The 16,350-nt window shown below is 40.1% G+C and overlaps 1 protein-coding gene across 1 annotated transcript in view; it reads left to right on the top strand.

Moving 5' to 3' along the window:
- Positions 1–16,350, top strand: part of kirrel1a (kirre like nephrin family adhesion molecule 1a) — a 46,174-nt gene that overhangs the window by 19,392 nt on the left and 10,432 nt on the right. Inside the window, exons 2-10 of the mRNA XM_052141702.1 lie at positions 1,354–1,503; positions 5,304–5,453; positions 6,735–6,892; positions 8,410–8,560; positions 9,216–9,321; positions 9,529–9,677; positions 11,700–11,827; positions 14,651–14,777; positions 15,195–15,295. Coding sequence (XP_051997662.1) covers positions 1,354–1,503; positions 5,304–5,453; positions 6,735–6,892; positions 8,410–8,560; positions 9,216–9,321; positions 9,529–9,677; positions 11,700–11,827; positions 14,651–14,777; positions 15,195–15,295 — 1,220 coding nt within the window. The remainder of the gene's footprint in view (positions 1–1,353; positions 1,504–5,303; positions 5,454–6,734; positions 6,893–8,409; positions 8,561–9,215; positions 9,322–9,528; positions 9,678–11,699; positions 11,828–14,650; positions 14,778–15,194; positions 15,296–16,350) is intronic.

The following is a 16,350-nucleotide window of genomic DNA, read 5'->3' as shown; positions in this document are numbered from 1 at the left end:
CTGATTGATCAACTTTAGGTAGATCGCCAAATTAGCTCGTTCAATTGCACACACCTCAAGAATTCAAGACAACAGCGCCAACATTTTTTAGACAGTTTTAAAGATTATTGGGAGGTCATGAGCTGCTCGTAAGCCGCTCGGCTCCGCTCGTGATTCCTCTCACACGATGCGAGCCGCGACCACACGAGCACCAACGATTTCCACACGATCTCTCCCAACTGGAAAAAATCGGTCAGGAGCTCAGACGACAGCCAAAAATTGCACCGTGTATGCCCGCCTTAAGGTGTATGTAAACTTCTGACTTCAACTGTACATATATATTAAATATATTCGGATGAGACGTTAAACTGAGGTCCTGACTCTCTGTGATCATTACAAATCCCAGGGTAGTTCTCGTAAAGACTAGGGGTATAACCCTGGTGTCCTGACCAAAATTCTCCCCATTGGCCCTTATCTATCATGGCCTCCTAATAATCCCCATCCCTGAATTGGCTACATATACTCTCCTCTCCACCAATAGCTAGTGTGTGGTGGTTGTTCTGGTGCATTATGGCTGCCGTCACATCATCCAGGTGGATGCTGCTCACTTGTGGTGGTTGAGAAGATTCCCCATATACTATGTAAAGCACTTTGAGTGCCTAGAAAGCGCTATATAAATGTAAGGATTTATTATTATTATTATTATGATATGTGAATGAGATATCCTGTGCAGATCCTGTGCATATTCAGTGAATATGAATTACATTTCAATCTGTTCATCACACAGCCATCATACAGATTCAGAGGACTTGGAATATTTAAGTTGTAACGATTACTTTTATGGTGTTTACTGTAATATAGATTTTTTTTCTACATTTGGAATCTTGGAGTCAACATTCTGAAAGAATTCCTCTTTTTTATTCCTTTACAGTAAAGATGTCTTATGTATTTAGAACAACATGAGGATGAATAAATGATGACAGAATTTTCATTTTTGGGTAAATTAACCATCTAAATATAAATGTCCCCCCTAATAAAAATTTGTGCCATCATTTACTCATCCTTAGTTGCTCGAAACCTGTATGATTTTCTACTGTGGAACACAAAAGGAGACGTTAAGAAGTATGTAAGCCTGGCAGGCTTAATCCTCCGCATGTGTTTTGTTGATATGTCCCTGTGATATAATCTCTTACAGTTGTTTTAGCATAATCAAATAAAATACATAAAGTGTTGCATATTAACCTTAGCTACATCAAACTGAACTGTTGGTTGTATCTTGTTGAGTATTTGGTAATGTCATATTAAAATTGTAAAATATACAATTAAATTATTGTTAGCATGTTACACAAAATTGAAAACTGTGTTGTTTTTCAGTGCGGACAGCACGGTTCTCTCAGGAGCCTGCAGACCAGTCGGTGGTTTTGGGCCAGAGGGTGGTCCTTTCCTGCGTGGTCTTCAACTATTCGGGCATTGTGCAGTGGACCAAGGATGGACTGGCCTTAGGCATTGGAGAAGACCTCCAGGGTCAGTGATGTATAGAGTTTCTTTCTTTTTTTCTTTCTTTCTTTTATCTTTCATCTGTCTCACTGTTTTCCATGTTGCCTTGTTTGTTTGTTTTTCTGTATAAATTGTGTCCTCTGCTCCCCTTTGCTCTTTTGCTTTTTGCTCCTCTAGCTTACTCATCTTTTATCACTCATTGCTGACTGTCATGAGAACAGTGAGTATTGTGAGGATGTGGTATTTTTAACCTAAATAGATAAATGTGGACCTAATAAACATATGCTTGATTCAGTTACAAGAATGTGAATTAGCATATTTCTCAACTCTCTGTCTCCCTCTCTATTTGATTCAGTGTAGTTGTATTTACACAGTGATGCTTCACTGGTTGTTTGTCCCCATAGCTTTCATATAAAAGCATGTGAAAACACACACACACACACACACACACACACACACACACACACACACACACACACACACACACACACACACACACACACGTTGTGTTTCCATGTTTTATGGGGACTTTCCATAGACATAATGGTTTTTATACTGTACAAACTTTATATTCTATCCCCTAAACCTAACCCTACCCCTAAACCTAACCCTCAAAGAAAACTTTCTGCATTTTTACATTTTCAAAAAACATAATTTAGTATGATTTATAAGCTGTTTTCCAAGGTCAAAAATTTCGGGTTTTACTATCCTTATGGGGACATTTGGTCCCCACAAAGTGATAAATACACGCTCACACACACACACACACACACACACACACACACAAATGTGCACATGCAGTAATACATCCACACATACTCAGGAGCAGCACATACTGATAACTGAATCGCCGAATATTGTGGAGAGAGAGAGGGGTGGGGGTGGGGGGTTGGGGATGTGTGATGTAATTTACAGCAGAATTTTTGTCATTTCTCTTGCAGCAAAAGCTGGTAATGTCCATGTCATAGCATGTACTGTATCATACTGCCTCAGAGAACAGACTCTATTGCCTCCCAGAGGTGGAAAAAGTCACTGCACAGTCAGTTAGAGCCCTGCACGGGCCTCAAATCTAGGCCCGAGCCCGGCCCTGGCCCGAAACGCTCAGGCCCTAGCCCGACCCGTGTCCGACAGCTCATCAGAATTATCAGCCCGAGTCCGACCCGAGCCCGTATTTTTATATATTTATTTTTGTATTTTTTTTACACAGCGGCAGCCTGCCCTATTTGCAGCCATTAAAATAGGTCAGTTTTGTTAGTTATGTTTCTTTTCATTTCTTTATTAAGTTAAGACAAATGTTTGGAGCATTTTTTTTTTTTAAATGACGACCAAGCAACAGCCGCGCCGACAGCGAGTAAAACATGATTAATTTAGCCTCTCAAATCAACGCTAATACTTTACTTGGCTACAATAAAAACCATAGATATAAAACACTTCAAGCATATCACACAGACAGTTAGTTTAATAAATGTTTATTTATTAAACCACAGTTAGTAAAACACCTTTGAGGCAGGCTCAGGTTGCTTTCGCAACATCAGCATAAACGAAATGAGCATAGTCTACAACAATTTAAACAAATTAAATTAAATAAATTAAAAACAAACTCGCGAGGTTATCTTACCTCAAAAATTCACCACAGAATATGGCCATTCTTTTTTCCAATAGTTTAACAGTTAAAAGAAAATAAAGTCCAGTCAAACGAAAAACATCAGTTCCTTCCAACAGTTAAACGAAAATAAAGTCCAATCAAACGAAAAGTTAGAACAGTCTCTTACAGAGCATCGTTGGCTCGTCATTTAAGGTTGTCACGATTTGAAAAACAGCCCAGAAGTTTGCCTTTCCTCTGGTGTTTTTTACCGTTTTAAGTCGGTCATCTGCGATTTTTCTCTTAATATTCTCCATTATTTGCACATGAGGTGAATCGTGGGTCACGCCGCTGACGGGAAACCTTTTGTGTGCGACGTGCGTGCGTGCGTGCATGCGTGAGACTGTCATGTCAGTCATTTGTCAGTGTAATTATAAGATTATGAAAGTTATGAGGTTATGAAATGGCTTTTTATGTTTGTTTTTCTATCGTCGACGTCAACTACTTATACATTTTTTAATTAATGTCTAAAAGTATAAAAAGAAGGATAACCCAAAAAAGGCCCGAGGCCCGGCCCGCATGTGAACTATGACGTGAAAATTGGCCCGAAGCCCGGCCCTAGGGGCGTGAATAAGTCGGGGCCCGTCGGGCTCGGGCTGAAATGCAGGGCTCTACAGTCAGTGCTTCAGCTGCATGCCTACAGTATTTGTGTTTGTTTGCTAAGGCAAGCATCAGTGTCTATTACTATTGCTCATATGTAGATCAAATATAATGTTAAAAAACCCTAATGTTTAGTTTTTAACTTCGGCGCGTAAATTGTCCAGTGACATTGTGCTTATTGAGTAAACGTGTGGTATTACTTTTCTAAGCAATCTCACAAACTTAATAGAGTGTATGTTGCCTTACATTGAAGGAGGGATCCGAGCCATATCTACAGACCAGATTAACATAGAGACCAGGGGCGGGTTTACGATTTCTGAGGCCCCAACCATACGCCCAAGCCGGGGCCGCATTTAGAAAATGTTTGCTTAAAAAATTACATAAAACCTTTTTAAATCACAGTTTTAAATTTGTACTATAAACCATTGTAAGCAAGAACATTCAAAATGTTTAATGAAATGCAAATCTTGTTAAAGATAATGAATGCATGTTTTACAGTTTTTCCACAATACAGTGCTAAAAATATATATATATATATATATATATATATATATATATATATATATATATATATATATATATATATTTACCTACATATATTTTTACAAAACTGTTTTACTACTACAAAACCTACTACTTCACCCAGTAACATTTTGGAACTCAGTTGTTATTTATTAATATTATAACCCAACAATTATTTATTTGTCCAGTTTGTAATTATAATATGATACAGTATTATTATTACTTTGAGGATTTATTGTATACAATAGTAATATATTCCTGTCGTATTTACTGATGCTGTATTTTATGTAAGCATCGCAGGCAACGTTCGTAACTAACAATAAACTGGACACAGTGTCTAAAACGTGAGACATTGAAGAAACAATGAGATGCGGTGCAGCATGTATGGGGGTTCATCCAGTGCATTTACATAGTAAAACAATGGAAAAACAGAGCAGACGCAGGCAAAAACACATTCGGTGTGAACAACCCCTAACTCATTTGTTTGCACGTATCTGTGAGTGAGAGCGTGTGCGCGAAACAAGTTCATATGGCCTATATATCCCCCATAAATAACAAACTTGAACCCTACTTAAAAACTGACCTGTCCCGACCCCGGCAGCTTCTAACGTGAATCGCTCTAAGAGTGCTGACAACAGCGTATTTGCGTATGTACCTAGAACATCATGTCACCATTCAAGCATTTTTTTGCTGAGCTTTCCTACCGGGACAGGGGCCCCTCTGACGCTCAGGGCCCCACACAATTGTGTGGTTTGCGTGGTGATTAAAACCACTACTGATAGTGACTTCAGGGTGGGCTCTATTAATCTTGGCCAGTAAGCAACCACCTTGAACAGGCAACAACCTAGGAATGCCTTAACAACCATCCAGTACATCCAAACACCCGCACAGCACATTAGCAACTAAACAGCAACACCCTGGCAACCAGTCATACTCCATAGAATCATGGCCAGGACGTTACACAGTCAAGCACCATTCACATTTTATTCAGAAAATGTAAATCTAGTTATGCATTTTTGTGTCTAAGTTTGTTCATATTATGTATATTCACCATCTTTTCCAGCCTGGCCAAGGTATCGTGTGTTAAGGCTGGTGGATGTTGGCCAGTATAATTTGGAGATCTCAGCTGCTGAACTGTCAGATGACTCTCTCTATGAATGCCAGGCCACTGAGGCCGCACTGCGCTCCCGACGGGCCAAACTCACCGTCCTTAGTGAGTGTTGTGTGTATTAATGTGTGTATTTTCTTACTAAGCATTATTTTCAGAAAATCAGCATGCTACTCTGCAAAGGCTTTTTTTATTTATTTAAAATATTAAGTAACTAGAGTAAACTGAGAAAAATGGCTTCAAAGTTTTTGGATTATCCTGCCAAATGTGTTGTACATACACCCTTGGTAATGCACCAATTGGATATGGAAGAATCCAATCCATCACAGGACAGATCATAGTCTAAGGCAATGTATCTCAACCTTTTTTGCTGTAAGCACCAGCATCATTAAGGCTGAAGTATGCCTTCATCGACACAAAACCAAAGATATGTAGCAAAGACTATATAATTGAACATTATCATTAATATTGTTTATTATTAATGATAACAAATGATTATGTTTCAGGTATACACTTACTGAGAACTTTATTAGGAAGACCTGTACACCTACATATTCATACAATTATCTAATTAGCCAATCATGTGGCAGCAGTGCAATGCATAAAATCATGCAGATATGGGTCATGAGCTTCAGTTAATGTTCATATCAATCAACAGAATGGGGAAAAAATGGGATCTCTAATGTGATTTAGATCTTGGCATGATTGTTGGTGCCAGACAGGCTGGTTTGAGTATTTCTGTAACTGCTGATCTCCTCGGATTTTCACGCACAACAGTCTCTAGAATTTACTCAGAATGGTGCCAAAAAAACCAAAAAACGTCCAGTGAGTGGCAGACGTAAGTGTGCAGACGTAAGTAAAAGATCAAAATCGGGATCTATTGAATTAAGATTGTGATTAATTGGTCAATTGATATTGTTAACCATCCCTAATTTTATTAATTTTCTTTTAAGCCATACATACATACATACATTTTGTAAGTGTCAACATAGCAAAATCCAATTATTTTTGCATACCCTCTGCAACCAGCTTATGTACCCCCTGGAGTATGTGTACCCCTGTTTGGGAATCACTAGTCTAAGGGACCATATTTGTCTCATAACAAAAATTTTTGCAAATGTGTAGTTACTGAGTTTGCCTTTGCATAGCTATGATGGTTAGGTATATTTGTTTGTTATTTAGTATTGTTGATTAATTTCTATTATGTGTAAAAGTGTCTCCCAAATGAATGAATGTAAATGTATAGACAGCATTAAAGGGATTCATATATTAAGGAATGAATAGATGTTTAGGTAGGTTCTGGTTTTAATTATATTGTGGTTATTTAATTATATTTTGTGATCAATGATGGTTGTATTGACTCCATGTGTCTGTTTGTGTTTATAGTTCCTCCCGATGACCCGATGATTGAGGGCTCCCCAGAGATCCTCCTCACAGCAGGAGTCCCCTACAACATGAGCTGTGTGTCCCGTGGAGCCAAACCCGCCTCTGTCATAGAGTGGCAGAAAGACGGGTTGCCGATAGAAGGGGCTGTCAGCACCACGGTAAGACACATTCACCAAAACATTATCTTCAATACTATAGCTCATGTCACACACACACACACACACACACACACACACACACACACACACACACACACACACACACACACACACACACACACACACACACACACACACACACACACACACACACACACACATGTTGTGTTTCCATGTTTTATGGGGACTTTCCATAGACATAATGGTTTTTATACTGTACAAACTTTATATTCTATCCCCTAAACCTAACCCTACCCCTAAACCTAACCCTCACAGAAAACATTCTGCATTTTTACATTTTCAAAAAACATAATTTAGTATGATTTATAAGCTGTTTTCCTCATGGGGACCGACAAAATGTCCCCACAAGGTCAAAAATGTCGGGTTTTACTATCCTTATGGGGACATTTGGTCCCCACAAAGTGATAATACACTCACACACACACACACACACACACACACACACACACACACACACACACACGCACACACACACACACACACACACACACACACACACACACACACACACACACACACACACACACACACACACCAAAGAATACAACATTAAAACCAAGGTCTTTATGAAATCCAAATCTAAGTTTTGTGGTTTAATTTGATATCTGTTAGCTTTGAGGCAATTTATATGCTAGAGTATTCCTAACATTTGACCAAATAATCTTTGGAAAACAGACAAAAAATCTTGATGAGTCATCTTGTAGCAGATTTTGTTCAATAAAATGCTCTCTAGAAGTTCTAATGAGAGCGTTCCTCCTGATAAAACCACCAGCAAATGACTAGCAATTGCAAGTTGCAAATAATTGTTTTGTCAGGCTGTGGTGTAAAATAAAGCCAATTGGCTATTTAAAGGTGCATTCAGTAATTTTTTCCTAATTATAAAAGTTTTAACTCCTGAAGACATGAATTATAATTTTGCAATATATGTAGGAAATCATGACCACTCACTTTAAAATGAAGAATCCAGTCATATCAGTAACCTTATAAACGTTGTTTTATTCTGAACGGAGTGTGTCCATACATAGGGGTTGCCATTTTAGAATTACATGACCAGCCGAATACTTGCTTAATCTCAGTAACCATCCTGTTATTTGACACTTTCACTCATTGATTAAATGAATCATGGCTGACTGTGAATACTAAATGTCTCTAATTGCATCTGAAACTGAAAACTATTGATTTTAAATTATGTGCAAAGTTACTGAGTGCACCTTTAAGAAAGGACATGTCTGCCCAAATTTCCATTTTCAAAAGGAAATATATCACCACAGGAAAGACTTGTGAAAAATTGTGTACACAGAAAAACACACACACACACACACACACACACACACACACACACACACACACACACACACACAAAAAAGAAAATAGTCACATTGCACAACATAAACCAATTTTTACTATTTTTACTCAATTTCTTGGTAAAAAAAAACATTACCTCATCTACTCAAGCACAATGTTATTAATAGTAGCCTATAATTTCTGTTCTCTAGGAAGTGCTCGCAGACAGGAAACGTGTGACCACACGAAGCTACCTGCCCATTCTACCAATAGATACAGATACAGGGAAGAACTTCACCTGTGTGGCTACTAACCTAGCAGTGCCGATGGGCAAATATGCCACTATCACCCTCAACGTGCACCGTGAGTCTAGAACCCTTTTTTAAATATGTTGATATTTAGAAACTTGCTTCGTCTTTGGCTCAATTCTTTTATGTAACGGCAGTATTCACAATTCAATCAATTTCAGATTGTTAAATTACTTAAAACATTTCTAGTTGAATATGCTACTTCACTCATAAATACATCAGATTGTGAAATAAATGTTTCTTACAAAGAGTGTTCCATGTTGACTTTAAGTGCCTAATTCATGAGTTATATAGAAATGGATGTAGGTAGAAATATGAAGGAGAGGACCTCTTACGTTTTGCCTGTGTGTGCATTGGCATCTTCTCTACCCACAAGACAATACAAATTGTTCCAAAACAGCTTAACAAACAATAGTGGCTTAAACACCACAGTGAACAGGCCAAAGACAACAGTGGCAAAATATGTTTAGATGGGATGGGGAAGAAGCTTAGGAGCAACCAAGACTCAACCGTTAGAGACCATTTTCTCTGTCCAACATGTTTAAACACCCAGTCGCCAGATTGAGAAGGGTATATTTCTAAGTTAGTTTCCATTGTGTTGGCTTCCACTACACCAGTCAGTCCAGCTCTCCTTACCATCAGTCTTTCAGCATGTCTATTTTCTAATAAATGACTATAGCTGTATTATGTATCCTGAATGCTCCATGCAGACCCACCAGTAGTGACGTTATCCATTGAGCCTCGCTCTGTATTGGAAGGAGAAAGAGTGACCTTCACCTGTCAAGCTACTGCCAACCCACCTATTATGGGTTACAAGTATGTCTCTTACTAAATGTGGCTCATTTCACATTGCATGAAATGAAAAAAATTTTGTCTTATTTTTATCAGGAAGATAAAGGATATCTATCCGTAAAGCAGTATTAGGCCCCTTATTTGTTGTTAGAGGAGTTTTATCCTTGAATTCCTTGTTGTACTGTATATATTTTCATATGAAACAGTAATTGTCCCTTTTGGCTTCTTTAGGTGGGCAAAGGGAGGTGTGGTCATACAGGGGGCGAGAGAGAGTGTGTTCGTCACCAAGGCAGATCACTCTTTCTTCACCGAGCCTGTGTCCTGCCAAGTGTTCAATGCTGTGGGCAGCACAAACGTCAGTATACTAGTTGATGTCCACTGTAAGTATTTGTTTGTGAATTTAACCATATGTAGTATTATTTTAATTACAAATAGTTTTCTATCTAGTAAATGCTTCACCCAATCTGTCTGCTTAGTGAACCACTCATATAAATACATTTATTATATAAAATGTTCAACAAAATACAGACTTTTGCTTTTTAAGCAAGTGTCAGTATTTGCATTCACAGTTCTTTTTTAGTGATACAATCTTCCACACACTCATTTGTGGATTTTACTGATAGAGATAACTAAGTTGGGCAGTACCTGCCGATAACCGATTAATCAACCAATAGTTTTTAAAACTGATACTTAATAAAAAAAACAACACTCAAAGTTAAATATTGCTGAACTTTATTACAAAAATATACAGTACTGACTGAACTATGAAAATATATTGTACTATTTTAAATGAAATAAATATTTATATATATGAACAAATATTCAAATTTTAAGTCAGCTGATTTTTAAATTGACGTTGTTTACTTAGAGGGCACAATAAATACATAACTCATTCAGCACGGTTATATTATTGCATAGAACTTTCCTATCCTGACTGTTAAAAAAAGAGCATTTCATTTTCAACTAATGTGCATAAAATAAATAAATAAAAAGTTTAAGTCGGTCCATATTCTCAAATGTTAATTCAAAAGTAAAATGAGGGGGGAAAATGCTTCAATAGACAGTTCACATGGTGTGACACTTGTAATGATTCCTACAACTCCAGACTCAAGCTTTATAATAACAGCGAAATACCACATTGTTTTTATTCAGTACAGTTGTATGTAGAGTAGCAATATTCACAGATAGCAGTAGTATTCGGCTGAACTTGGCGGTGAAGCGGCTCAGAATATTAGCCCAGCTGTTCGGTCAGATGGAGCACAACAGAATGGAACAGAATGCGAGAATCTCGTGACACAGATGTCCATGTTGAACATCTGTCCTGACAAAGCATTTAAACAACTCATTGCTTAATCTGAGCTTATTAGAAAGCAAGACGCAATGGACAAAGACCTCCACCAACTGTAAACCGATCGATTTTGCAACCATCCATTTGTTTTTCTATGTAAATGGGCGCTAGATGAACATCTTTGTTTCGCTTTGTTTCTGTTTATTCAGCGTCTCATGCAGGAGCTCTGTTTTTAGATGATGTGTCTAATTAAAAGAACTTTAAAAGCATATTGAGACACCAGCTTTCTGTTAAACTGTAATTGTTGCACTGTGTATAGCCTTTTTTAGTGCAAGAATGTGATCGATCTGAAGTCATCGTATTACAGGGCAGATAAATGTTTTTTACTGAAATAAGATGCGTTTCTGATTTGTTTATAAATTTCTCTCAGCTGCCTGAAGATATTAATTTGCTTTCTCACGTCACTTTAAATATGCATCTTAGCTGGCTAACGAATGCATAAACATGACCAGCTGGATATAAACGAATGCAAATAGATGGTAATAGATGGTAACAATCGTGACATTTAAACATTTGGGTAGGACTTTTTTTCTATTTTTCACATTGTTTTAACTGCTTGAGGTTAGCTTTAATGTTAGCGTCCACTCAGCCTTGTCTGCAAACATACTGCTGTTCTCTACTAATGCAGCATCTAGTCAACTTATTAATTACTTTATAATGATATGAAAACGTGTACTATAGTGAACTGTATACATACATTTTCATTGTTGATGTTTAAATCCACATCTGAAGTGTTCCACATCATGCAGTGTGTAGTCTCAAATGACAAAACAAACACCACAAGGCATCAGGGAAGTGATAGTTTTTATTTCACCTCTAGAGGCCACTTTCATACTGTATAATGACAGTGGACCCTTCCCAGCCACTCAAGCACCGGACGCAACAGGGAAAATCTATCGGTGTAAAATTTTGCAGAGAACTGATAGTTCCAGAAATCTGTTATCGGTGCCGATTAATCAGCAAATCCGATTTATCGGTTGACATCTACTCAATTGTAATGCAAATTTAGAAAAAAACTGACCATTTGTTTTAATCTCTGTCTTTCAAAACACAGTTGGTCCTATCCTGGTAGTTGAGCCTAAACCAGTAACGGTAGATGTAGACTCAGACGTCACTCTAAACTGCAAGTGGGCAGGAAATCCTCCTCTCACACTAACCTGGACAAAAAAGGGTTCAAGCATGGTGAGCACCTACCTCAATTTATTCTTGCCATACTGTCCTGAGATCTTTTTACTGAAACTACCTTTTTATCACATTTCCAGTCTTCCCCTTCTGTCGCTCTCTCCACGTTGTGTCGGAGAAGCGACACTAGGGGTCTCTCTTGAGCGCCGATATCCACCTCTGATCTATGAAAAAAGGCCAATGAGAGTTGGCAGCCAGTATTTGCATGTCCCGCCCCCGGACATACGGGTATTTAAGCGGCGCAAATACGGGAGTTCATTCAGAAAATTTCTTCGGAGCCGATGGTCTGTCTGCAGTTTTGCTGTTGGATTTGACGGCGCACAACAGCGGCTTTCTCCTACTTGCACGGCGTGCATTGTTGCCCCTGAGCGCTTCGACAGCACAGACACACACACATACTGTGTATTAAAAGAGTTATTTCCCTTAAAAGAGTGAATTTCTCTAAAAGAGCAAAACACAGCGGCGTTGAACGTCCTTTTCAGGACGCGTCTTTTTCAAGATGCCCTTCCGCCCCTGTGTTGTTCCTGGATGCGGTAGAAGCCTCTCTGCTTCAGACGGCCACAGGCGCTGTCTCGTGTGTTTGGGCCGCGATCACACCGAGGCAGCGTTTGTGCCGGCGGATACGTCTGTGATCCTAAGGCCGCGACCGGGCTATGTGCCCAAGGTTCCTACCACACCATTCCGCGATCAGGTAGTGAACCTGCAAGCGCTGCCCCGGGAGGAGGCAGACCCAGCCCTTTCGTTGCTATGTCCAGTGCGCGCCCTGCGCATTTACCTGGACCGCACACAGAGCACCAGACGCTCTGAGCAGCACTTTGTCTGCTTTGGGGGACGGCAGAAAGGGAATGGCGTCTCCAAACAGAGGCTCGCCCACTGGGTTGTTGACGCCATCACACTGGCTTATCACACCCAGGCCGTGCCCCTACCCTTGTGGGTCCGAGCTCACTCAACAAGGGGTGTTGCGTCCTCGTGGGCACTGGCCAAGGGCACCTCCCTAGCAGACATCTGTAGAGCCGCGGGTTGGGCAACACCCAACACCTTCGCGAGGTTTTACAACCTCCGCGTTGAGTCGGTTGCGTCTCGTGTTTTCTCAGGTCCGAGCCCGTAGAACTTCGGTAACACGTAGACTGACCGGCCGGGTGGATCGCTTGCGCCCTGCACCCTTTTCCTGGCGTCAAGGTTAAGTAGTGCGCCTTTTTTCCCAGGGCGCCCACTCCGAAGTCGGGACCCTGGTCGATTCTCCCCAGCCCTCCGGGTCCGCGGTTCAGCGGAGGAACTCGCCGACCCAAGCCACTGCGGGTACCCTGATGGCTACCCTGTACTGGTATAGGTGCTCCACAGGTAAGGCCTCCTGCTCGGACTCCCCCTGTGTGTAATTCCACGGTTCTGTCCCCTTACGAGCGGACCCCCGTGTCTCCCTTAGGCAGTTACAGCTGCCCCGGTCGCCATGCTGTAGCAACTCCCCCCTTTCGAGGCTGGATCTACCACCGCACCATACTTTCCACACGAGTCCCAAGACGGCCATGTGACGTGTCTACCACTTTTCCTCCCCAAGAAAAAGGGCAGGTGTGGTCTCCGCAGGGTCTGGGTAAGACCCCCTTCCCTATATGCGTGTAAGGGCCCCGGCCGTGATTGCTCTATGCGAGAAACATAGAGAGAAAAGAGGCCAAGCCAGGCTGGCCCGTTCCCATGTTGGCAAACATCGCCTTGTTCCCCTCTCAGGGTAACTAGAAGGATCCCGATGTTCGTATGGGGCATTGGGGAAGGGTACGTGCAGCCAGGTACAGATGATGCGCGGCACTGGATGAATCCCTGCCTGCCTCTGTATCGGCAGTCCACGTACACGGTTCAGCACATGGCAAGATTGGAATGGGTCCCCTAGTGTCTCTTCTCCGACACAACGTGGAGAGAGCGACAGAAGGGGAACGTTTGGTTACGTATGTAACCTCCGTTCCCCGTGGGAGGGAACGACACGTTGTGTCTTTCCTCCGCCATGTCGCTGAACCGAGCCACTGTTGTGGCCGGACCATTTCCAGCTCCTCAGAAAAATGAACTCCCGCATTTGCGCCGCTTTAATACCCGTATGTCCGGGGGTTGGGATATGCAAATACTGGCTGCCAACTCTCATTGGCCTTTTTTCATAGATCAGAAGTGGATATCGGCGCTCAAGAGAGACCCCTAGTGTCGCTTCTCCGACACAACGTGTCGTTCCCTCCCTCGGGGAACGGAGCTTACATACGTAACCAAACGTTTTCTTCCCTCTATATTTCTCAAAATGTACGTATTTTTTCTTTCCAACTTTCCTGTTTTCTCTCCCATCCATGTTAGAGTGTTCTATCTTTGTCAGTGAGTGTTCTCCATATGTGTCCTGTCTCTGCCTCATGCCCATATTTATCTTCCAAATGTGTTCTGATATTGGAGCTGCAATCCCTTGTCCTATACCACATGGCTTTGTTTGTTTTGAGAAACTCAACCTGTGTCTAAATGCAGAAATGTTTCATCAGTAATTTTTTATTCTTAGTTTAGGATACAATTTATATTCAACCAATATCAATTTCACAGACTCCTGTTGTGCCTTGGAAACGTAGAATGTGTTGAGCAGGAATGTTTTATATCATTCTTAGAAATTAAATAGCTAAGTGACCCCACAGTATGTCTTACTTTTTTCAGAGTAACAAAAATCTCTGGAAGAGGCTCTGGATAAAAATGCAAATATGTCATATATGCCCAATGTCTCTGTTGGAAATCTTTTACAGCATTTTTCATTTTTTCCCCTCTATCTCTTACTCTCATTCTCTTCATCTGTGTCTCTCTAATGCACAGGTATTGAGTAATAATAACCAGCTCTATTTGAAGTCAGTAAGTCAGTCAGATGCTGGTCAGTATGTTTGTAAGGCTATCGTGCCTAGGATCGGAGTGGGCGAAACAGAGGTCACACTCACTGTCAACGGTCAGTACAGCAATTCCACATTCTCTGTTCCTATTACTGTATATACTGTATATATATATATATATATATATATATATATATATATATATATATATATAGAAGATAGATAGAAAGAAAGAAAGACAGAAAGAAGGTTTAAATTAAATTGTCATACATTTTTCAAGACAATTCTCTCTTGTATACTGTATATCTACATACTGTATCTTATCAGACACCTGGTTGAAAACTCTGGCTTTAAAAGAATATTAAGCTTTTTGGTATGAATTTATGTTACTACGTTTTCAATAATAAACTTATTCTTCATTCCAAGATCAATCAATCTTTGTATATAGCCAGGAGTATATCAGTAGTTACCCTGATAATAAATCAGTTTGTGTTGTTAATTCATGTTGTTTTGGACTCTCTGTCTTTGAGCAGGTCCTCCTATCATTTCCAGTGAACCGGTCCAGTATGCTGTTCGAGGAGAGAGAGGGGAAGTGAAGTGTTATATTGCCAGCACCCCTCCGCCAGACAAGATTGTACGTTTTCTCTAAATCGTAACATTAGTGGTGCTTGTTTGCTATTACTATTACTGGCATTTGAGAAATGAAAAGGTGTGCTTTTACTTTTATAAATACTCTGACCTATGATTTTATGTTAAAATGGGCAAAAATACACATAGACCTATGCTGACATGACTTCCCAAGCCATATTGAGGGGCCAGAATATCATAGAGACTTGGGATGAGTCATCAACACATAGACATCTTCATAGCAATGCCCTAGCATTTCAGTGACAAGGTTTGAATAAGCAAAAATCACATGTTGTTTCTAGTTGACTTTTACATTAAAGGAATTGAGCTGATGCTCTTGTCAAAAGAGATTTACAAGAGATTTCCAAAACATGCCTTGAAGTGATAGTTTTTTGCATGGAAGCCCACTTGAAAGCAGGTTTTTAAATAAGGCTTGATGATATAAATAATATTTTAATGAGAAACTTAACCAAAAAGACAAACACACACACAGGGTTCGGACAGCTGTCCGCAACTCTCTCACTGTCGCACTGCCGTCTCCGGATGGCCTTATCAATCTCAAGCTTAACCAGCCTAATTATGGACCGGGTGTGCAGAATCACGACCCGACCCCACCGTCTGTGAGACTTTTGAGTCATTCAATTATAGAATGACTTGCAGCTAAGGCCCCAATGTATCTCCAGGAAGAGATACGAAATATGAAATATGGGAACATAACCGTCATTCCTTTTAGTGCTGTACTCTTTTCAAATGTCGTGGTTTGTGAGGTAAATGGAATCTTAACCACGAACATGTGGAGGTATGCAGTTTTACGTATTCTCACAGCTCAACATGAATAATACAACACTTTTTAGTGGGTTTCAAGGGAGAACTTTTGCTTTCTCACCATTTTCCTGCTCTATGTTTCTGCATGGAAAAATCATTTATCCAATTTCTGGTGTGAAATATGTGTGTGTGCAGGGCAGAAATGCAGAACAGCTACAGTTCAGGTGCATTTACTTCACTTGAATATGCTTTTTAAGCCCTAAATATTTATAATGGATTTATTTTTTCATTCCTTTA

Source organism: Xyrauchen texanus, chromosome 2 (genome assembly GCF_025860055.1).
Source record: "Xyrauchen texanus isolate HMW12.3.18 chromosome 2, RBS_HiC_50CHRs, whole genome shotgun sequence".
Taxonomy (NCBI): domain Eukaryota; kingdom Metazoa; phylum Chordata; class Actinopteri; order Cypriniformes; family Catostomidae; genus Xyrauchen; species Xyrauchen texanus.
The sequence above is the reverse complement of the archived record's forward strand: the minus strand, read 5'-3'. Positions and strand labels throughout refer to the sequence as shown.